The sequence below is a fragment of the Gastrolobium bilobum genome, unplaced genomic scaffold (genome assembly GCF_033153095.1).
Source record: "Gastrolobium bilobum isolate Gb01-03AN ecotype WA unplaced genomic scaffold, APGP_CSIRO_Gbil_v1 utg2361, whole genome shotgun sequence".
Taxonomy (NCBI): Eukaryota; Viridiplantae; Streptophyta; class Magnoliopsida; order Fabales; family Fabaceae; genus Gastrolobium; species Gastrolobium bilobum.
In genome coordinates, this window is record NW_026898473.1 from 357,041 (window position 1) to 382,088 (window position 25,048).

The 25,048-nt window shown below is 33.2% G+C and overlaps 1 protein-coding gene across 4 annotated transcripts in view; it reads left to right on the top strand.

The window, feature by feature from the left end:
* LOC133316538 (glycine--tRNA ligase, chloroplastic/mitochondrial 2) overlaps nucleotides 1-11,512 on the top strand; it is a 42,599-nt gene extending 31,087 nt beyond the window's left edge. For all 4 annotated transcript variants that reach the window (XM_061518291.1, XM_061518292.1, XM_061518294.1 and 1 more), the window contains 11 exons: nucleotides 2,076-2,169; nucleotides 2,492-2,710; nucleotides 3,177-3,271; nucleotides 3,943-4,033; nucleotides 4,179-4,283; nucleotides 4,372-4,410; nucleotides 8,352-8,441; nucleotides 9,824-9,925; nucleotides 10,526-10,607; nucleotides 10,808-10,893; nucleotides 11,250-11,512. In XM_061518291.1, coding sequence (XP_061374275.1) covers nucleotides 2,076-2,169; nucleotides 2,492-2,710; nucleotides 3,177-3,271; nucleotides 3,943-4,033; nucleotides 4,179-4,283; nucleotides 4,372-4,410; nucleotides 8,352-8,441; nucleotides 9,824-9,925; nucleotides 10,526-10,607; nucleotides 10,808-10,893; nucleotides 11,250-11,348 — 1,102 coding nt within the window. In that variant the 3' untranslated portion in view covers nucleotides 11,349-11,512. The remainder of the gene's footprint in view (nucleotides 1-2,075; nucleotides 2,170-2,491; nucleotides 2,711-3,176; nucleotides 3,272-3,942; nucleotides 4,034-4,178; nucleotides 4,284-4,371; nucleotides 4,411-8,351; nucleotides 8,442-9,823; nucleotides 9,926-10,525; nucleotides 10,608-10,807; nucleotides 10,894-11,249) is intronic.
* The last annotated feature ends 13,536 nt before the right edge of the window (nucleotides 11,513-25,048 follow it).

Sequence of the window (25,048 nt, forward strand, 5' to 3'; positions counted from 1 at the left end):
GAAATAATTGCATCAGAATTTGAAAGGGTTGGGAATAAGAATAAAAAGGAGAAGAATAGAAGGGAAATGGAGAGATGCATGAAATTGGAGAGAATATGGAAATGATTTGGTTTGTTAGGTTCAGCTCTTATTTATAGTTGAGGTTTTGTAACGGAAAAATGAAATTAGTTGCAGGTAATATTAATAGTAATCATAATTACTTTAATTATCATTAATATATCTTAACGGTTACAAAATTAAATAAAAATAACTGTTGAATGTTACAAATTAAATGATAACCAACAATAAATGCTGAACGTTACAAACTAAAATCACCATCAATTAACGTTACAGTTTTATAGTCAAATAATGACACATTGGTAACAATCAATGACAACCAATAAATTTATCAATGCCTCTAACACCACTTTATACTAAACCCAATATGTCTAATATAATATAATGATACACACAAGTAGGGGTGTTAACGGGCCGGGCCGAGCCGAGCTTTGTTCTTAAAAGTCTAAGCCTGTGTTTAGATGTGTCAGCCTGACCAAGCTTGTTACCTGTTATAAATATAATTATTGGCCTGTGGCCTGACTTGTTTACAAAAAATAAAAGTCTGGTTTAGCCTGTTTTAAAAAAATAAGACAATACAAGTTTATCCAAACAGAATATATAATCAACAACACTAACAATTTCATAAATATTTATAAATTCAAGGTACATCCAAACAGCATAATATAGAACAAAATCATTCAAAAATTCTGTTTAACCAATAAAATAGGATGAAATGGATTGAGGAAAAAGAGAGAGAGCTATTACAAGTAGTATAAAAAATAGGGAAAACTTCAAAAAAAAACCCTACAAGTTTTCTCAAAATCACTTAACCCCCTCCCCGAAATTTTTAATCATTTACCCCTTTACTCAAAAATTTTTTATCACTTACCCCCCTAATTTGATTTTCCATTCAAAATCATGTTAAATTGTATAAAAGGTACCAAAATTACCCTTAATAGAAAAAAGAAAAACATGATTTCCTCACAAACTACTTTGTAACTAGTTTAATATGTCTTTTTAATTTAAGGGATGATTGCTTAATTTTAAGCTTGCAAACAATTGGTACCTTTTAAAAAACTTTGTTTTATCATAGCTAATTCTCGAACCGCAAGGTGATTTAAGGGGACTAAGTGAGAATACCTCCTTGTTATAATAATAATAACAAATGATTTGATATAAAGCTTAAAATTAAGCAATTGTTGGCAAGCTTAAAATTAAGCAATCATCCCTTAAATTAAAAAGACATATTAAACTAGTTACAAAGTAGTTTGTGAGGAAATTATGTTTTTCTTTTTTCTATTAAGGGTAATTTTGGTACCTTTTAAAAAATTTAACAAAATTTTGGATGGAAAATCAAATTAGGGGGGTAAGTGATAAAAAAAAATTGAGTAGGGGGGTAAATGATTAAAAATTTCGGGGAGGGGATTAAGTGATTTTGAGAAAACTTGTAGGGGGGTTTTTGAAGTTTTCCCTAAAAAATAGTATATATATACTAGGCCGGCCTGAGAGGCTCTAAGGCCGAGCTTTTGAATTGGAGCCTGAGGCCTTTTTATTAAACGAGCTTTTATACAAGTTCAAGCCTGGTGCCAACAACCAATTTTAGACATGTAAGCTCAGGCCTTCACGAGCCGAGCCAAAGATCCCTGGCTCGTTTAGCACCCCTACACACAAGGGTATACACTATTATTATTATTATTAATTTTGTTACTATTATTTTTTCTTGGGTTAACTTATCACACTTCCTATACTTAGATGGTTGAGTCTGGTTTGGATTCAACTATAGCAATACAATCTCAGTTGTTTCTTTTTGTTGTGGGTTCTGATACTTAACATAATGAGATATAGCCTCAACCTTCGTGCCCGTTGGGTCAACTCTCATTTACAAGCAAGAGAGAATGAAGAGTACTATCTTTTGCTTCAATTGTTTGCTCTCAAGTATAAAAATAGCACAGTTGCACTATGTAGCAAATGCACATCTCGTGTTTGTTCTTTTATGGTGACTCCACATTAACCTTGCTTCTCAATTATAATTGCAGGGCTCGCTATGAAGATGCTAAATTCTTTTATGAGATGGACACTCGTAAAAGGTTTTCAGAATTCCGAAATCAACTGAAAAATATTCTCTTTCATGTAAGTTGTATATTAAAATTTTAGCTACACCCTTTGTGATAAAGCACCTACTTTCCAGAATATGTAAATATTTATTCTATCTTAATTGGGAAGTTGAATAAATAGCCATTTATTTAACTATTTTGTTTTCATCCTTTACTAGTTTTATTTTCTTTTAAATGAGGTACAAATTATTTCTGACAAGGTCATTGTGGATTTTGAAAATAAAACGAGGGGGAGAGTTAGAGACTTTAATGAATAATACCAGTATGGGAGAGTTGTTGAAAATACAATGCTTAGCCTCTTATAGCTGCTTTTGTTTTAATAACATGAAATGAAACAGGAGAAGCTTGGAACCATGCTGGATAAGATGACTCGTGTTGAAAACATGGTTACTAAGTTGAGTTGCATACTGGATATCAATGAAGATATGCAACAAATAATCCGAGATGCTGCCTCACTTGCTATGTCTGATCTGGCCACTGCAGTTGTCACTGAATTTACCTCACTTTCAGGAATAATGGGGCGTCACTATGCCCTTAGAGATGGATACTCAGAGCAGGTTGTTTAACTTTTTGGTTGGCTATTATTTGGTAATCTTAGAATTTATGTTTCATCCTTGCAATCTTTAATACTGCATCCTATTTGGTTAATAGCTAATTTAACTCTTCGTACATTAATTTGGGTCACTCTACCCTTTAGAGATGGATACTCAGAGCAGTTTGTTTAATTTTTGGCTGGCTATTATTTGGTAATCTTAGAAATTATGTTTCTCCTTTGCAGTCTTTAATAGTGCATCATATACGGTTAATTATCAATATATCAACATCATCTTTATCCCAGACTAGTAGGGGTCGTCAGTCGATAAATCCAAATGCAAAGCAAGAAAAGATTGAGGGAAAAGAAAAATAAATAAGAGAGGAAAAATGAATAAATAATTATATAAATAAATACCTGTGTACATAATTTTGGTTAATATATCTTTGTACATAATTTTTCTTTTTTCGTTGTCACTCCATATCTTGCAGGTTGCAGAGGCCTTACTTGAGATCACACTTCCTAAATTTTCTGGGGACGTACTTCCTAAAAGCGATGCTGGCATAGTTTTGGCTATTGCAGACAGGTGAAACTGATGCCAGAATATGAGTTTTTTTATTTATTCTAGTGATAATTGGTATCTGACATAATACCCATAACTCATTGCTGCTAGAAGAAACAAATGCTATATAGGTTGTGTTTTACTCAAGAATGCTCATTGAACTTCAGATTGTTGAAGAGCTACAAATCTTTCGATTATATTATCTATTAGTTTGCCTAGGCTATTATCAAAGTTGAAGAGATATGGATGACATAGAATGGATTTAAGATACCCTCCTACTATGGCTTATAGTGGCCTTCAAGTTAACAAAATTGTGAATTTTAAGGTTTAGTTTGAAAAAGAAAAACTATTGAGTTCAGGAATTTGGTGGATTGACATGTAGAAATGTAAAAGGGTGGCTGATTTAAGTAAATTCAAGATGATGATGATCTTGCGATCAGAAGATGAATTTTGCTTTTCAAGTGTTAATAGTACTTTCCTTCATCCTGACATTGGCAAAAGCAAGACAGCAATGATATTGTGCAATTCCTCCTTCCCCCTTCCTCTAATTCCTTAATAATCCTATTTCTATCATAAAACTTTCTTTCACTGCAATCTGAAATGAGTCTATGATACACCTTGTTGTAAAGGGATATTTCCTGATTGATTTCAACAACGCAGCTCTGCATCTTATGTGATTTGATAGTTGTCTGCAGATTAGATAGCCTGGTAGGTTTATTTACTGCTGGCTGCCAACCTAGTTCCACAAATGATCCATTTGGTTTGCGAAGAATATCATATGGTCTTGTAAGCATAACAATACTTTTCCCTTCATTTTCATTCATATTCTTTTCTTTATTCTCTTAGAAATTTTATTTCTCTTAAAAAAGCATAAGTTTAAGTTCTGGAAAGATAAATACTTGCACTCAAACAGATGCACTATATACTTCAGGTACAATTATTGTTGGAAAAGGATAAAAACCTAGATTTTAAAGAGGCTCTGGAACTTGCTGCAGATGTCCAGCCCATTGAAGTAGATTCTCATGTAATAGATGATGTAAGATGAAAGTCCTTTTCTATAATTCCCATTTCCGCTTGCTTCTTGTTATGCCATTTACATCTTATGATCATGATTTTCCCTTTAGGTACATCAATTTGTTACTCGAAGATTAGAGCAATATCTGGTATGTATTATTTTCATTATAATTAGTTCTTTGCTTGCCCACTATTATATGATATTTCATTTTATCATCATTTATTTGAAAGAATGTTCTTTATTTCTATAAAGACAACTTATAGCCAAAATTAACTTTTAAAAACATTAAGATGAATGACTTGAAGATATATGTCAATTGTTTTATGAGCCGTATCTTTAGTTGGCAAAATAGGGTATATGGTTGAGGGGGTGGACACGGGTAAATTGTTTGGTCGCATCTTGGATTTGATTATTTTTGGGAAATTTTTTTTTCACAAGCTCTGGCAGGAAGCTTTTGATTGTAAGTTGCTTTCAACACAAAATAAGCTAATCCGAAAATACACTGGATCTATGTGAGGTTATTGCTAACATGCTAATCTTCACTTTTCTCCTGTACAGCATATAAAATAAAAATTGTGATTGTGATGGTAGAAAAACCAAGAAAATATTGCATAAGTTGTAGAGCATGATGTAAAAGACTCAGATTGTAAAACAATTTGACTATTTCTTAATCAGATTGAGTCTTCTTTCTGCAAAAAGAAAAAGGGACAAATTACAACAAAGGAATTCTGTTAAAAAATTTCCTATTTTGGAAGAGTTGACCATTCAACTGGTTAATTGTGTTTGTAGAGTTAATGAGTAATCACTTATGTTGACTTAATTCACCACTTGTATGGTAAATTCTTCCTAAACTGAAAATATTTTTACAAATAATACCTTTTTTTTAATAACTTCCCAGAAAGTATCATGTTCTTTTCTCATTAATAACATATAGGGGCAGACAAATTAATTAACCTTAACCAATATGATGAAGTGCTGTATTTCACTTTTTGTTGAAGATCAAATTTGTGATGTTTATTCATATTATCTCAATAGCTTTCTTTATTGGATCAGAAATAATTGATACGTTGTGATGTTTATTCATATTGTTGAAATTTCTATGAAAATGAAAGTTCCGGGATAAGATATGATCTTGAATGGAATAAAATTAGAATTATGCTAGGTAGAGACGTTATAAGCATGAGGAAAAGCCTCTACAAAATGCAGACCCTACCCAATTGTTCTGCCAAAATCTGTTGCGAGAATCATCATCCAATATCAAAGAGATGAGTGGTTTGAGAGAGATGTACTCTTGGGAAATAAATTCGAAGGATTAAGCCACTAGGAGTGGGCTATTGGTAAGAAATTTGGGTAGTTTGTATGAGGTTATAGGTTCGAACCTCGATACCGACATTGTATACTGTTAGAGATGTATAAAACCATTAATGTAGCCTCATCCAATAGCTTAAGCTTTTGGGTTGAATTGTTTCTTTACATGGTATCAAACTCATGTCCCACGTTCGATTCTCACCGCCCCTACTTTCTCTTGTGGAATTTCTTAGCACAGGTTGGTGGGTCTGTGCATTGTCCACCCTTCAAGCTCAATGGGCTCTTTTGTGAGGGGCGTGTTAGAGTATATTCTAAATTATTAAAAGGGTCCTCACCTAACAGCTTAAGCTTTTTGTTTGAATTGGTTCTTTACATAGTATCAGAGCCTCGGTGTCCCATATTCGATCCTCGCCGCTGCCCATTTTCTTTTTGGAATTTCTTAGTACAGGTAGGTTGAGCCTGGTGCATCATCCACCTTTCAAGCCAATGGTCTCTCTTGTGAGGAGGCGTGTTAGAAATATATAAAACCATTAATGTAGTTTCACCCAATAGTTTAAGCTTTTGTGTTGAATTGGTTCTTTTACAAAAATTTTAAAGGATTCAATGACTTTACACATATTTGCTAATTACTAGATATTTCTGACACGAATCAAAGTGTAGGAGCTTATGAATGCAGACTATTGTATGATTTGGGGGAGGTGTATTTTTGTAACACCCCCGAATTTTTAACAATTTATAATAACATAAAATTTCTAAAATCATAAATAACTGTGAAATTTAAATTAACCAAATTTGGGAAATGTTATCGCCGCATTTGTACTATGGACAAGTGCAAGGCTAAATTTATTACATTAAAATAAAACCAAAGACTAAAGTTTGACTAAAGGAAATATGTCTTATGCATTTATTAAATCTCATAAAATTTCTAAACTTTAGAACTAGCTAGAAATATCTGAGTCGTTATCCTCACTGCCCACAGCTAGCCCCATCCTTTGCAACCTGTTTCCCTGAAAATCTGCTCTCCCGAAGGATCATTGCAACCAAACAACCACAAACATAAACGCATAGCTGGTAATCCCAATCCAAAATACAAAAAAAAATATAACTCATAATAATCAAATCAAGTAATATAACTCAAAAATTCAAATCAAGTATCAACTCGTTATTAATCATATTAATCTTTATTTAGTCCATTTAGTGTAAACCTGGGAAACCTTGTTGCCAATCTACCCCGTGACCCGGGAAACCTTGTTGCCAGTCTACCCCGTGACTTGGGAAACCATGTTGCTAGTCACGTATAATCAATATTGGCCATATCAAAATATCAAATCCTAGTGTGCACACCTCTTCCCAAAGTTGCTACTAGTACCTCGGGAAACCCTGTTGCCAGATACCACTTTGGGAAGAACGCAAAACATCATTGTCACATAATGTAATATCGAAGGCATAAAGCCCAAAGGTTGTGTTCATCACTTTTAGAAAGTACCAATGTACCATCCCAAGAGCTATCTTCCCATTATTATTTATTACAATCATACACAACCAATAAAATTCAATCTTGTCACAATTCTTATAGTTGGAAAATTTCCTCAAATAGTTTTCATAATTTCCTCATCAATTTAATCAAAAGTATAATTTCCAAATTCAATTTTTCAAGAATATCATAATTTCCAAATCCATCATAGTTTTCAAATCCATTATCCAAGAATATCATAATTTTCATATTCGACATCTACCAGAGTAAAACCCAAATTCAATCATCATATCATAATTCAAATATTCACATCTATTAGAGTAAAGCCAAAGTCCAATAATTAATTCAATTAATTTCTAGAGGTTAAAATAATTTAATTTAAATACCCTTAAGGGTTACATATAATACATGAAAACATACTAAAATTCCCAAAGGATTAAGATTACATTTAACAAATTTAATATAAAATTATCCTACGATCACCTAGAGGATTATGTATTCCAAATTTCATCTAAAACTAATTTAAGATGCCCTAAGGATCAGGATTATTTGGTCTCCGTGTTTGATGACTTCTAGGAGGAAAAACGAATAGAGAGAAGACAAGCGCAGTCGGTAGCCAGAAAAATAAAAATTTTAAATAAGAAGAAAGAGTAGAGGAGATGGAGAAATGTTGAGGATTGAAAGTGATTTGCTTTGGTTAGGTTAAGCCCCTATTTATAGTTGAAGTTTTGTAACTGAGATATTAATTATGGTAATATACTTATTTCATTTATTGAAACTGCTAGTAATATCAATGGTCATAATAATTACGTTAATTATCATTGATATATTGTAACGGTCACATTTAAATGAAAATAATTGTGCATATTACCAATTAAATGATAACCAATACCACTAACATTCACTATCAACCAAATAAATCAATGTTTATAACACCACTTTATGCTAAACCCAACATACACATAAGGGTACACACTATTATTATTATTATTATTTTTCTTGCATTATCACAATTTGTTAGCACTAGTTATACAGTTATGAAGTTAATCTTAGTTGCAGATAAGAAATTCAGTGAGTGATGACTAGGATATTCTTTCTTTTAATTTTTTTCATGTGCGATTGCTTTGGAGAACTGATGTGATTTGTACACTAACCATTTTATCTACTGTATGTGTTCCTATAGAACATGTGCCCTAAACATGTCGTGCTGTATCCGTGCATAATACCTTATAATGATTTTGATGAATACGTTATGATTCTGAGAATGGCCAAGTGAGTTTTACTAACTGCTATATTTTTTTCAACAGGTTGACAAGGGGGTGAATCCAGAATTTGTTCGTTCCATTCTTGCAGAGAGAGCAAATTTTCCCTGTCTAGCGGCAAAATCAGCATATAAAGTAAGCATCCCTTTTTCATTTCCCCCCATATTTTCCTTTGATAGAGCATTGATGTGTACTCAATTGTTTATCATGATTAACTACCTCAAGGTTCTGTGATAATTGGAACTATGCCATTTGTGGTGATAAATGGTTGTCTTACCCATAGTTGCTACCTATCTGGTATAGGTATATTGGTACACATGGGTATGTACCGAACACAATTTTTTTATTTTTTTTTATTTCAAATTTCTCTATCAAATACATTTAGGTGCCATTTAGCACCCGAAATGGGCTTGGAATGGAACTTTAGAAATACAACTGGACCCTGAATTCCGATAATTTTGTCTCGTGTTAAAAATTAGAATTGGAAATTGGAATTACAATTGAGTCCAATTCCATGGAATTGAAAAGCAATCACATTACTCTAATTTCATTTTAGCTTAGACACTAAGAATACAATTCCACGTACTGAAGGAAAAAGTTAACATAATTTTATATTTTATATTTTATATTTTATTATGAACTATCTTTTCACTTGCATACTCTAGCAACTACTATTGCTGGCATAGTCCAGTAACCATCATTGTTGATGCTGGCTACATCACCACTAGGATCCTCCAATCTATATCTCAATTCTTTATTTATCCCAATCATAAAGATTAAGACTCTCTGTGAATTCCAATTTTGACAAAATTGGAATTGAAATTAGAATCCCAAACTAACTTCAAATTCCATCATCCAAATGGAATGGAACCTTTGATACATTTTTGTCCAGCATTTCAATGGGCCGATATCACTCAGATACAACTTACAGTTTCTAGAGAAGAAAAACCTAACTGTTCATATCAGAAATTAAATGTGACTCTTGTATGAGAAATCACTAAGTTTACGAAAAATCAAAAATAACTGGGCCTGGATTGAGGCCATGAACCTACGTTGGAGCTACAAATGTCTGTACTTTCACCATACATCAGGGCCTTTTCTGAGCTGCAATCTGCCTGAGTTTTGCTCTCAAATGGAATAAATTGTCCTTTAAGCAATACAACCAGCAAAGAACTAACTAGATCATCAAGTTGCAATCTGTAAAATGACCACCCTAGGATCATCATACTAAATTATTTGGAGGCATTGATCAACCTGTCCAAGTAGTCACATTGGGTTTACTTATTTTCTTACGCAGTGGGATTATTTGTCAGTTTAGATGGTAGTCTGATCCTATGATTTGAATCTCGCTCTAGTGTCATGACAATAAACAAGGCAGAGAGACAGACTAGAGATTAGAAATATAGTTAATTTGTTCTTTCTAGTTAGTTCCCCTGCATTTGGAAGTAACTTCTTTTATTTTCAGTACTTTTGAAGATAATTAATATATTCCTGATGGTTTATAATGATTGATTTAGATGGAAGAATTATCAAGAGGCAAGCTTTTCCCTAAAGTAGTTGAAGCATACTCTCGGCCAACAAGAATTGTCCGTGGGAAAGAAGATGAACTTCATATGGAGGTTATTTTTTTTTTCTTATTTTATTCAATTGTAAATGTATAAAGACAACCAGATTACTGTCAAATCTTATCTAAAATAAAAAACTTTAGATACATAGCATAAAAGCCACAAGATTTAGGAATGCATTTAAGTTTGGTTGCCTCTACTCATTCCAAAGCATAAAATACATCAAAGCAATAATTTGGGTGATGATGCTAACCACGGAGTTCTAGTTGACTCTTCTCGATTTCATTAACAGAACTAAAATGAATAATAAATTTGTGCATATAATTTACTTCATTTTTTCCTGATTTATTTTGCAATTTTTCTCCCTGGGAAGGTTTAGTCAGTACATATTAGTATTGACTCAGTTGAATATTAAGTTATGAAGGAAGAGGACTTAATCCTGGAAGAAGCATAGGAATCTTACTCTTTATTCTGAATATGAAATTTGTTGTCTGAATGTAAACGATGACAACGTATCAACAAATTAGTTTATATTCATATATTTGATCTGCTATTATTGACCATTTATGTATATATGAATGACTTTTGTTTTTCTTGTCTATTACATCTATTATTGTTGGCATATCTCTCAAATGCTTAAACTTACATGATTAGGTGGATGAGGCTGTTCTTGAGACAAATGAAGAGAGAGTTTTATGGAGCACGTTTTTGTCAGTTAAAAAGAGTATCAATCCTGGTATTTTTTTTTTTTAATATCTCCAGCTTATTCGCATATTGTTGATGCTAGCTAATATAGCTTCCTTTTATATTTATGAAATATAACATGTTTTTCTAACTTTCCTCTGTATTTTTTTAGGATAATTAATTTCTTTAGACATGGAACACTGGATTTCTTTTTCATTTTACTAAACTATGTAAACTTTCTTCATTGTACAGGTCTTGACTTAGATGATTTTGTTGATATTTCATCTCAGCTAATACACCCGCTTGAGGATTTCTTTAATAATGTCTTCGTAATGGTGGTATGTTAATCTTACTTCTCAATTAAAGAATTAGAAGTTGTGTGTTCATATATTTGTGGTGACTCTGAATATAAGCATTTTTGAAATAGTCTTCCATGGTCTTTAAAGAACTTGATATTGTAGAGGTCTTTTCTTCTAAAATGTAGTCTTATCAGGAATCCTGGGTCTCTTCTAAAATTTTTTTTTTTTTTTTTTTATAACAAAAATTATTATTTTATTCATATTGATTAATTGTATTTTTTTACTTTAAAGTTTGCCTTCTATATATATTGCTTGCAGTTTGAGTTGGATAACCATACCAGAAATATTTAATGGGGGTGAAAAAGTGCTTTAATTTTCTTTTTGGTGTAATTTAGGATGATGACAAGATCAGAAAGAATAGGCTAGCTCTGCTAAAAGGGATTGCTGAACTCCCTAGAGGAATAGCAGACCTTACAGTTCTACCAGGATTTTAAGGATTGGTGAGCTTATTATTTATTTCCCATAGGATAGGCAATATATTTTTAGGCTCCAAAGGTCTTTAACCATTTGGCCGTATTTATATTTTCTTAATTTTTTCTGGCCAAGTTGAGTATCTAATTTTTTGTAGCTATGTATTATATAACCTGTTCGTAATATTCTTCATTTATCTAATAAAAGTTAGTGTAAACAAATTTTTAATCCTCGAAAAATATCCTTGCAATTTGTTTTTTTTTTTTTGTGCATTCACATATCATTTAAAGCATCTAAAATGTTTGGGAGGACTAGAGGTGTCAAAATGGATTAAAGCTCGTTGGTTAGCCCACAAAGCATCATATTTGGCCCTAATCCATTCGGGCTTTTTTTGTGGTAGGGCTTGTTTTAGCCCTAACCTTCATAGCCCTATAATTTAGCAGGCTGGGTTAGGGCTGACCCGCGGGCCTAACTTTTTCTTTAATCAAAATTTTTATTATTTAAAAAACAAAAAATTATATAAATTTAAATCTTTGTAAATATAAGTAAAAATTGTAGTGAATTTGATGGAGAATGTAAGAGAAAGTGAAATATGAAATAAAGGAAAATGAAGTGGAGAAAAAAAATAAAAGAAAGAATAAAATAGGAATAAGTATGAGCAAAGAGTTTGTATAAGGACCTATCTTAGATGCATTTTTAAACATGGAAGTCATGAAAAGACAAAGAGTCATATGTTATGAATCATGTGAAAGATCATTCATAATCCATGTGAAAGGTCATGCATAATCTATGTGAAAGGTCATGCATAATCCATGCGAAAGGTCATCTATAATATTTTACAATACCCCTTTAGATGTATTCTACAATTCAACACACCATTAGTGTGATGATTATAGAATATATCAAAGGTCATGAAAAACAAAAGAGTCACGTCTTATGAATCATGTTAAGTTCATCATAATATTTTACAACAAAAATTAATTTTCCAGTAGTGATATGTTTTAACAGAGATTTTCATTTGCGCATCAATAAAAATAAAATTTCTATTGACATCTAAGCATGTTATATATCCAAATTTGTATTAAAACATTGTATACAATGCACTTTAGTAATTTTGTGGATAATAATAACTAAAAAGTTTTTTGTAATGATAGTATTTAAAGAAAATCAATTATTTTACTTTCAAATATATAACATAATAAGAGCATTTATTTAATACTGGTATTAAGATAATTTTTTCATCATTACTTTTAGTTTTTCACTATAATTGTATTTACTACCGGTGAAATTTTTTTTATTTGATGGCATCATTTAATAATGAATTTAGTAAAAGTAGTAACTAAATTTTAATTTATTTTAAAATTTTGTTTACATTTTCACTTGTATATTTATGTACAAATCTTATTTTGTTAAAAAAAAATTATAAAAAAATTATAATTTGTATAAAATATGCTAAGAAAGTGTTAAAAATTCATTTGTTAAAATATTTTTTAATGTATTGAATATGATAAAAAAAAATTGTGAAATTATAATTTTGGATGACCTGCGGGCTGACCCTAATCAATAAGGCTTTTGATTATTGAGGTTCATTTGGCTCTGCGGGCTTTTTGGCCCTAACTCACACGAGTTAGGGTCAAATGGGACGGGCTAGCTCATTTTGACAGCTCTAGGAGGACCCAATTCAAGTACCCAATTAAAATCAATGGTAGTTGATTCAAGTGGTATATATTTGATTCTGCTTAAGCAATGTCTTAGGTTTAAGTTCTTGTGAATGCAAAAAAAGAGTTAGTCTCACTATGATGTGGATATTCTCGGCTTGCACATGATTGCTTCCTGTGAAAGATATCTGTTGTTTATCCCAAAATAAAAAAAATACTCAATTATAAAAATATAAATAAAAAATCACGAAGAAGTATCAAATTATAAAATGTTGTATTTATAGAAAGCCTAAAACATTAGTTCATTGTTGAAAATTAGCATTTACACAAGAAGGGAAAAGAGATGATGGTGACTAACAATGTATTATGAGATTAATAGTAAGTTGGTATACTAATACAATAAATCAATGGACTTATATATACTACTAATTTGGTCAAGTACTATTACTACTATACAAATTTAAGTTTACATTCAATAACCTTATATAATTTAATATTGTAAGTTTGTTTTAAGTGGCAAATTCAAAAATAAAAAACAAAGAAACTATCAACGTTTAAACAAGCTCGGTAAATCTCAACAAAGAACTTAGGAAACTAAATGCTCCATCCGAATAACAAAGCTTGGGCAATGTCTTTGGCAAAATAGCTCCTTCCTTCTTGGCATATGTTCCAAGCATAGCAAAGTTTACCGAATTGGAACGGTCTTCACACCCCCATCAAGTCTATAGAAGAAACATCATCACAGTTTCAAAGGAATCGAATCTGTTGCAACCTTCATCGCTAGATTCATAATGTGAGACACCAAAGCCGTGGCCAGAAACACAAACGAAAATGAAGGCTAGAAGTACCAAATTCAGGAAATCATGACAACCCAATTAAAGCAACAATAACATAATAATGAATAAATGCACTGGGCAGGGCCAACACAGCCAAGAGTCACTAGGGGGAAAAAACTAGCTAGAAAGTTAAATACCCAACGTTGTTGAGGGTGAGAAAAGAGAGAATGGCTATTAAAAATACAATGAGATTGATGGGAAGATGATACACTAATATAGTATTTTACTGCACCTGTTTATGGTACTAATTAAGTCAAGTATTAGCCCTAGCCTAAGCTCGAGTCCACTTTTAATAACCCTATTATATTCTAACGTTAATTTTCATCATTTTTTTATTTTTGAATTATTTTACTACTTCATCGGTTACTTGATTAATTCAATTTGAGATAGGCAAGACAGAAAGGTGACAAAACTCTTCTTATCAAATTTTTAACAGAGTTGTGTATCTAGATTCAAACTCGAAGTTATTATTTAAGATGGAACAATCCCTTAGTGATTAATCCACATTTTTGGTGATAACATTGGTATTTCAGTACAACAAATCGATAATCTTAACTACTAAACAACAAGAATCAATAAAAAGGGGTTCTAATAATAATTGCTACTCTTCATATATTAGTGTATCAGAGGATTTGAGGGGCTAATTTGTCTCATCTGATTATAATTTATCTATTTATCTCATATCGTATTCTATATATAATTTGATTATGTCACTTACCTAAATGTGAAAAATGTGATGGATTTTCTCAAATTTCGTAAATATTTTTGTCTCTCTAAAATATTTATCATTATCGTTGAAAACCTTTATCATATATATATATGGTTCGCTTTTTCTGCAGTTACTGCAGATAAGTTATCTGCAGTAAGCCCAATACGATGTCGTTTTGGGACGAAAATCAAGGTGTTTTTGTAATTTTAATTTATTTCAGGGTTATAATAGTATTTATATTTATAATTTTTTAAGATTTCAATATCAAAACGACGTCGTTTTGGGAATAAATGCAGATAAGTTATCTGCAGTAAGCCCAATACGACGTCGTTTTGGGGCGGAAATCACGGTGTGTTTGTAATTTTAATTTATTTCAGGGTTATAATAGTCTTTATATTTATAATTTTTTAAGATTTCAATACCAAAACGATGTCGTTTTGGAAAAAATACAGATAACTTATCTGCATTAACTGCAGAAATATTTTTTCCATATATATATATATATATATATATATATATATATATATATATATATATATATATATATATATATATATATGGGTTTATCATTTGTTCTGTTACATAATCTAAGGTTTTGTCGTGTCATCTCAAAACTACATTATTTTGAGTGTTCGAGGAATTAATGAAGAATGTTTTGGTAAAATTTATATAATTAATGAAGGTTGTTTTGGTATTTTCGTTTGTTTGTTTATATATATAAATATATATATATATATATATATATATATATATATATATATAGGGGACACTTTTTCTGCAGCGGCTACAGAGAACTGCTATATGCAGTTGACACAGAAAAGTGGGTCCCACTGCTTTTCTTAAAAAAAAAAACCAGGATACAGAACTGTATCCTGCCTTTTGTATCTGCATCGGCTGTAGAAATGATTTTGCGATATATATATATAATAAAAAAATTTATTATACCATTAAATATTGAACAATGATATAATAAATATTTTTTAACAAACTTATATATAATCTAATAAATTTACATATTTATTACTTTTTCTGGTATTTTTTATTCTATATTATCATAAGAACAAAGTTACTATATTTTTTTACAAAGTTAAAAGTCACTGAAACTAATCAATTGAAGTAATCCAAGATTCCAATTGTAAGCTTGTTGCTCTTACTCAATTTAGTTTCTTAATGGGGAGACACAGTCTAGATTACCCAAAAATTCACCACACAATAAAGTATTATAGAATAAAAAAGACAAGAAGGGATTTATGGAAATTAAGATTGACCTTGAAAAACTTATCACTGCCTTATGGGAATTTGTTGTGGATACCTTGGTTGATAGTGCAATGCCAGAGAAATGAAAATCTCTTAATATGAATGGCCTTTGCCACATTTAGAGGAAGGGGATTTCAAATGAAGTTTAAAACTTGGTGTGGGAAGGGTAAATTATATAAATTAAAAGTAAAGCAACTACCTTTACCCTTTTTTTTACATAAAAAGTTAGAGGGAGAGGAGAGGTAACCTAAATGACCTACATATAAATAAGTCCACTAATGATGGTCTCTACTAATGAAGAGAAAACTCAGTTTTGTGTTATAGTAGAAGTACGAGGAATGGCTATAATATTTTACTCGGATAGCATAGAAACGGTTTTACTTAATATGAATGATTAATGGGTTTCTTATTGGTGGTAGTTCAACCAAGGACCAAGTTTTGTTTCGTTCGAGTGCTTCAATTACTTTTGTCCTAGCATCTTTGCTGATGAGGAACAATTGTTGCTTTCTTATGAGTTAAGGGCTCAGTTTCAGAAGAGATAATATTACAGAAATAAGTATGTTGTGTGGAACATTTGGAGTATAAGAGTACATGAGAAAGGGGATAAGAAACGTCAAAAATCAAACATGGGGACGAGTTGGTGTCTGCTATATTGAACTATCCACAATGGAAATCTATCAAGTATTGAGGGCATGTTTTGATCCTGCTTTAACATCTAAGAGGATTATCAATATTGTTATTTAGGACAGGTTGATCAATAGCAGTGACCATTTTAGAATGAGGTTGAATATCAGGAAGGGCTGACTCAAAGGAATTAGTGTCATGATTGATATTAGAACACGATGAACAATAATCATGAAACAAATTTTAGAATTTTCAAAAAACCGAAAATCGATCCAATCCAAATCGAAAAAATTGGATTGGATCGGATCGGATTTGAAAAAAAATTCAAACCGAATGGATGATTACATGATCAAACCGAATGGATTGGATCAGATGATTTTTGCTCTCAAAACCGATCCAATCCACACCGCGAACACCCATATTTTCTGGCATGAGACTAAAATTTAGTCCTATTTGTGTGTGAGCGTGGAAGCAAAACATATAGATGTAAAGACCTTTAAATGAACAAAAGATGGTGGAGTTTGAAGTAGTACCTCATAAGGGGATTTATCTTGGAGGACAGGTGTGACAAGGCGATTAATTATGTGTATTGTCTAAACAATGAAGAACACGATGAACATTCTAGAGAGAATAGGGACAAGGAGGAGGAACAGAAGGAGAAAACAACATACATCAATTCATTACTTAAATACGGTTATTACAACTCAGGGGTTTTTATATACAACTCAATAACTAAGCTAACTAACTCTTAACAGAACATGGTTTAACAATTAATCATGCAACGTCATTATTTACACCCTCTCGCAAGCTGGACTGTGGATGTCCAGAAGACCAAGCTTGGATACAATAGATTGGAATGGACCTGGATGTAGTGCCTTTGTGAAAAGATCAGCCAACTGATCTTCAGTAGAAACAGGAAGTAATTTCAATAGACCATCAAGGAGCTTTTCTCGGATGATATGACAATCAAGCTCAATGTGTTTTGATCTTTCATGAAAAGTTGGGTTATTAGCTAGATATATTGCAGACTTGTTATCACAATATAGAGAAGCTGGCAGTGATGTATCAACTTAAAGATCAGCATGGAGAAAAGTAAGCCATTGCAGTTCACATGTGATGGAGGCTAAAGCTCTATATTCAGCTTCAGTGGAGGATCGTGGAACAGTATGTTGCTTCTTTGCACGCCATGAGATAAAAGCAGATCCAAGGAAAATACATTGGCCAGTGATGGATCTTCGGGTATTGATCGGACGTAAAAACGTTCCCATCTAGGCCCATTTTGATGGCAAAATGCCATCCGTTTCCTCATCTGATGAGCAACTTCAGCATGAAAATCACTTGTTTTACACTTTTGTGACAAAAACACAGTGGGGGAATGGATGGTGACGTAATCCTTTGGAAAACATGTTAAAAGGGGAACGGATTGAGAGCATTTATTGCACCTGCTGCACTCATTTAATGCTTCTGACCACTATGCAGGAAACGTGGAAACAACGTCTCCATAAAGCAGAGGCGGTGCACCAATTAAGCACGAAGAAACAAGCACAACAGGAAACAAGCAGAGATCAAATCTCAACAAATAACTATCCCATCTAGCAAGTTGCAAAGCCTCAAAGCACTGTTGCCACCGCCCCAGCCCCAGCCATACTGTCCAGAAACCAACTCCAATGAATTTTACAAAATTGCCACTCACTCTTCTGCCTATAAATAGGACGTCCCAAACACGAAGACATAATCGAATTCCTGGGGGATAAAATTCCTTAAGAAGAGATCAACTTAGTATTGTTTATAGTTTAGTTTGTGTAGTTGTAATTATAGTTAAGTGACAACACTTCTTCTTATTCTGTATCATTCACTTGAGACTCCTCACGAGCATCAACCATCTTCTCCACTTTATATTTTTGTAATCTTTCTTGTTTCAATTTAATATAAGTGTTTATTCTTTCCTTTCCATTTGTTATCTCTGAACTGAATCTCGGGTCTATGGGATTTCAGCTTAGAATAATTATGTTTAAGTTAACAGCCATTGGCTGAACCCTCTATGAAACAGATGAGCTGCAAAGCTCTTAACTAATTATTTTCAAAACTCTCGACTGAAGCTTTTTGTATTTTTCTGACTAAGTAAGCTATAATCATTGTGTATCAATGGAAATTGAACACATACTGAGAAAGGAGATTCCATAAGGAAGGGATTTCAGACAGCTTAGCCAGTGGGGGAAGGTAGTGTTTTGGCAACGACACTATTGGTTGCCTTAGGAATAGGGGGCCACTTCGTCCACTTTAAGGTTCTGTACCAAGTACCTGTTGGAGTCAAGGGAGCCATAGGAATATGGAAACTTGTGAGCCATCTAGTCCATGAGCTGAGGAATCAGAGTTGGCAGTTAAGAAACTGGGACAAAGCCAAAAAGTGGTAAGTCTTGAACAGAAAGGATAACTATTTAAGAAGGGAGCAGTAAATTTGTTCCTTGTGTTAAAACTGTTTTTAAAACCATCCATCTTGTTGTCTCTTGATTATAGTTATTACTGTTTTATTTTTCCTTTATTCAATCTTGTATCTATCCGTCTCAAATGATTATTATCACACCTTCTTGTGACAGGAAGGATCACATATATAACGAAGCGAGTAGTTGTCTGCCATCAGATTAAACTTACTATTTTTGAGGAACGTTGTCAAGACAGTAGGGAACGTTTGACCAGACAATTCAATCACTAACTTTTCTTCTCATTTTCATTCTTTATAAAATAGTGTAAAGCATAATTTAGAGTTCTATGCTCGTGGGAACGATAATCTGGGCATTAATACACTCATTATTACTTGATGCGTGCACTTGCGCACTTGGGTTGGAAGTAAGGGAACAAAATTGTTCTCCCTTACAAGTTCAGAATAGAGGAACGTCCTCCATCAGAATATATATATTTTTCCACAATCAGCAAACCACCCAACAGGTATCAAGACAAGCTCCCCAATCAGCATCTGTGAATCCAAATAAATGAAGATTGTTTTCTTTTGGGAAAAATAATCCCTTTGCAGGGGAGCATTTGAGATACCACAGGACTCTAGTAGCTGCCTGAAAATGTAGTGTCATGGGATTAGCAACAAACTCAGAAAGTTGCTGGACAGCCAATGTGATGTTTGGGCGTGTGGTTGTAAGATATAATAATCGACCAATGAGACGACGGTAAGATGCAGGATCAGAATATGGTTCTCCTTGTACTCTTTGTAGTTTGGAAGAGGGGTCCATTGGTGTACTTACTGGTTTACAAGCTAAAAGACCACCATCTTGTAAAAGATCCAAAATATATTTCCTTTGGTTGAGAACTAAACCTGTATGTGAGCGACTGACTTCAAGTCCCAAAAAGAATTTGAGAGGTCCCAAGTCTTTTATTTTGAATTCAGCATCAAGCAATCCTTTAACTTTTGTAATCTCTTGAGTATTGGTTCCTGTGATGACTATGTCATCAACATAGACTAAGATTGCTGTAAATGATGAAACATGTCTGACAAACAAAGAATAATCTACAGTGGATTGTTTATAGCCAAGAGAAACCATAAATGTTGACAATCGTGCATACCACTGCCTGCTGGCTTGTTTTAGACCATATAAGGACTTGTGTAGTTTGCAAACTTTTCCAGAAGTAGCATTACTTAAACCTGGTGGTGGAAGCATGTATACATCCTCATGTAACTCACCATGAAGGAATGCATTATTGACATCTAGTTGTACAAGATCCCAACCACGTGCTGCAACAATTAAGAAAAGAACCCTGACTGTAGTCATCTTAGCTACCGGTGAAAAAGTATCAAATAATCAATTCCTTCTGTTTGGTTGTACCCTTTCGCAACTAACATTGCCTTGTACCTTTCTATAGAGCCATCAGCTTTCATTTTTATTTTGTATACCCATTTGCATCCAATGGGTTTAACATCAGCATGTATATCAATTAAAGACCAGGTATGATTGAGTTCCTTCTTCATAGCATCAACCCAACACTGCTGTTGTGAGTCTTATTTATAGGTTGTATGTTCTATCAGAGAGCTTAAGGTAAGGCAGTAATATGTATATTGTGATGAACAATTATCAAAAGTGTATAATTTGGATAATGGATAAAGGACATTGACTTACCTGGAGATGAGGATTCAGCTGTAGCGGTAGAGAGACTACAATGATAATCATCCAAATATTTAGGTGGCTATTTAGATCTAGAGGACCTTCGAGGGTGGTGATCAATGTCAGCTGAGGGTTGTGTGTTAGTGTATGGTGAGGGTTCATTTGAGCCATGTATTGGAGATTGATTCAGTTCTGTGGTGGAAGTTTGTATTGGTTCTGTCATTGGATTATGATTTGGGTTTAAAGATTGGTTCTGTTTGGGTAGATTGTAGCTAGAATCAAAATCAGTCAAAGGAGGAGGTGGACAAGGTTGGACTATATTGTTGTTGGATGAAGAAGTATGAAGAAGAGGAAAATAGTGTTCAAAGAATTGGACATGTCTAGAAATAAAAACAAAACCTACAACAAGGCCATACAAAATATATCCCTTCATTCCTGGTTTATGGCCAATGAAGATACACTTTCTTTCCCTTTGTGAGAATTTTGATCTATGAGAAAGAAATGTAGAAGCATATGAAAGACATCCAAACACTCTCAAATCATGCAAATCAGGTGCTTTGCCAAAAGTTTTTCAAATGGTGAAACATTATCAAGTAAGGGAGTATGGACTCGATTAATGAGGTGGACAGAATGGGATATAGCATAACACCATAATTTTGGAGGAATGTTTGCTTGGAAAATAAGGGATCTGGCTACATTTAAAATATGTTTATGTTTCCTTTCTACAACCCCATTTTGTTGGGGTGTCTCCACACAAGACCTTTGATGAAGAATTCCTTTTTTTATGAAAGAAAGAGTTCATATTAAATTCGGAGCCATTATAAGTTCTGAGAATTTGTAAGGAAGCTTGGAACTGATTTCCCATATAAGAAGTGAAACCTTATAAATGATGAGAAGTTTCTGATTTACATTTCATGAGTATAACCCAAGTGTACCTTGTTAAATCATCAACAAGTGTAAGAAAATATCTATGACCATGTAAAGATCGTGTGGCATATGGACCCCAAATGTCAGCATGTAACAATTCCAAAAACTTTGTGGACTTTGACATACTAATTGGAAAGGGCAATCTGTGTTGTTTGGAAAATTGACAGACATCACATGGAGCAACATGTTTATTTGGAATGAAAGTATATTGAGATGCCAAAGTCTTTAAAGTGGTATGGGATACATGTCCAAGTCTATGGTGCCAAAGCACATGATCATTGTTTAAGCTAATATCTGAATCAGAAAAATTACAATGTAAGGGATAGTTATGATAAATCTGTGTTTCTAGAAAAGGCTTCCTTGATCTAGTCTTCGAGATGATTAGCACATAGAGTCCTCTTGTGAGTTCAGCTGAACCAATCATTTCCTTGGTATGCTTCTGTACAATAACACAGTTTGAGTCAGAAAAGGTAAGGAAATAAGGTGAAGTCTTGAGGAGTTTTGGAACTGAAATCAAATTGACTTTGAAGTCAGGAACATATAAGACATCTACCAATCTTAGTGTATCAGTTATATCAACAATTCCACTGAACTTGGCTATAATTTGGTGACCATCTGGTAGATTCATGGATAAAGGAGCTATCTCATGCAAAGATGAGAAACTGGATTATTGGAAACAGATGTGGTCAGTGGCATCTGTATCCAAAATCCAGTCATGGAATGGTTTACCTGCTAAGTATGGTGTTTCTACTGTCATGGCAGAAGCTTGCGCCAAGTTAGTCGAATGATGATCTGCTCCTGTGCTAGAATTCAACAATCTTAGTAGTTGTTGATGTTGTTCAACAGTGAAGATTGCACTGTGTTCTGTTTGTGAATTGTTTTCTTGAGTAGCAGCAAAGTTTGTTGTCCTTTTTGACTTGTAACCAGGAGGAAATCCATGCTTGAAATAGCAGCTCTCAATTGTATAGTTTGTCATTTTGTAATGAGTACAATAACGTCCCTTTCCTTTTGCATTGTTACTTCCTTTGTTAAAATTAGCTTTTCCTTTTCCTATGTTTGTAGCATTCTTGGATGCAAATACATAGGTGAAAGCTCGAGTAGTTTCTGAAGCATCAGTATGAACTGGACCACTCAACTTTCTTTCTTGTTGTATTATCATGGAAAAAGCTTTGTTAACGGCAGGAAGTGGATCGAATAACATGATTTGGGAGCTAATATGTTCATATTGATCATTTAGTCCCTTAAGAAACCTAATTACACGGTCTCTTTCTCTGATCTTACACATGCTATTATAACCACCACAAGAGCATGGTACTTGACATGTGCATCTTAGAAAAGGAATCAGATTGTCTATTTCATCCCATAGGATCTTCAATTCAGTGAAATATTGAGCTACTGTTCTGTCTCCTTGTTCTAGTTTGCAAAATATCATCTTGAAAATATGAAATGCAGAATATATCAGCCTGAGAGAATTGTTCCTTGAGGTCATTCCAAGCATCTTCTGCATAATCGATCCATAAAATTGATTGTGCAATGGAATCATCAATCGATCTTTGGATCCAGCCTAAGACCGTATTGTTGCATCGTTCCCAATCTGAGTAGCTTTCATCAGATCTTGGAGGAATCTTCATGGAGCCATCTACGAAAAACAATTTATTCTTTGAACTGAGAGCCATCCTCATAGCTCGTGACCAGGAGTGATAATTGGAGCCTGACGTGCGCTGTCGAACCCACTCAAATTACCGAGCTTTAGGTTTGTAGTGATAGGGCAACTCGGATCGTCTCCCAAAGAACCTGCTAGAAATCAGAAACGCTCTTGTGAAATAGATATAAAGGGAAGGGGGATTTTGTTGATTTGAAATTTAAATAAAACAGATTTGAAAAAGAGATTTAAAAATCAGAATTATAAAGCAATCAACCTAAGGAATCAGGATTCATTAATTTATTTCGTCATTGGATAAAAAGATATAATTATCAATTCGTGATTAACCCCAATCGAATTAGGAATCCTCAAATTTAATTGGAACCCTCTCTAGACTATCGCCTAGAGTTTGGTTGAATACAATATCTCAACTATGCGATTCCAGTAGTTTTGATCTGTTCAACTTATGTTCATCGGGTAAATTAATCTGACCATTAAATCTAATGATCAATTTTCCCTTAGAGAATGCAATCGCATTATTCAGTTTGAATATCTACAATCGCATGATATTCAATCTGAATTGGGAAAAAAATGAAATTGGATTAAAAAGTTAAAAACATACCATCTGAAATAAATTAACGAACCTTTAACCTTAGATTGATTAAAGGTGTTTAGCCTAGCATCGCGAGGTTAAACATAATTCAAATTAAATAGCATAAAAGAAGAAGAAGAAGAAAATGAAAAGAAAAGTGCAGAATTTCGTTAAAGAAAACTGAAAACAATTGTTCAATTCCAAAATCTGAATGCCGAAGGGTTTCCTAACATTTCCCTTAAATAACCCACATTTAGAACGGGTTAGGGTTTCACCACTTCGGCCCATACATAAAATAAAAACTGAATAAAATAAAATAAAACATTAAAACATGGCCTTAGGCCCTAAACACATTGGGTTCTAATTAACTTACAAGTCAAAATGTCAAAATAAAATTTTAGCAAAAACACGTCATCTTGGGCTCAGGTTTCGACCATCTTCCCATCCGAATTAGGCTTCATTAGCTGAAATAGCGATTGCATCCCTTTTTGTTAGCTGAAAAACGCAACAAGAACGGAGTTAATCGGACATCATTAGAGTGAGATATGGACAAAATACGAAAGTAGTGTAAATCTGGAAAAATCTGACGAAACTCAATTAAACCCAATAAAAATCTAGAATTATGATTTGACCCAAAATACCTTTATCTTTATTTAATTCAAATAAATTGTGGTGGTGAAACCAGTATGGTGGATGGACTTTCATTAGGATGAAGATAAAGAGGATTTCGTGGATTGTTTAGGAAATCAGGTGGTTGGATCTGGTTTTCTTTTGCATTATGCATCTGGTTGGAGTTTTGGTTTGGATCTTGGTTTTCAGTTTCACTTGAATTCTCCATGGACGATCGTGAATGATCCATGAGAAGACTCAGAGTATGTACAGCGAAAAACAGTGGATACCAGAGCCAGGAAGCTATGATACCATCTAAACAATGAAGAACACAATGAACATTCTAGAGAGAATAGGGACAAAGAGGAGGAACAGAAGGAGAAAACAACATGCATCAATTCATTACTTAAATACGGTTATTACAACTCAGGGGTTTTTATATACAACTCAATAACTAAGCTAACTAACTTTTAACAGAACATGGTTTAACAACTAATCATGCCACATCATTATTTACATTGTTTACATATTACATGAATGACACAATAACACCAATATATTTTGGGAATGCTAGACTGAATAAAACAAGGAATGAGCAGTGTTTAAGAGGGGTTGATGTTTTCGCTCCACAACACCGTTTTGTTGCGGGCATTCAACGCATATGGCTTGATGAATTATTCCTCTGGAGTTGTAGAATTCTGTCAAGAGAAATTCTGGTCCGTTATCTGTTTGAACTGTTTTGACAATGCCATAAAATTGA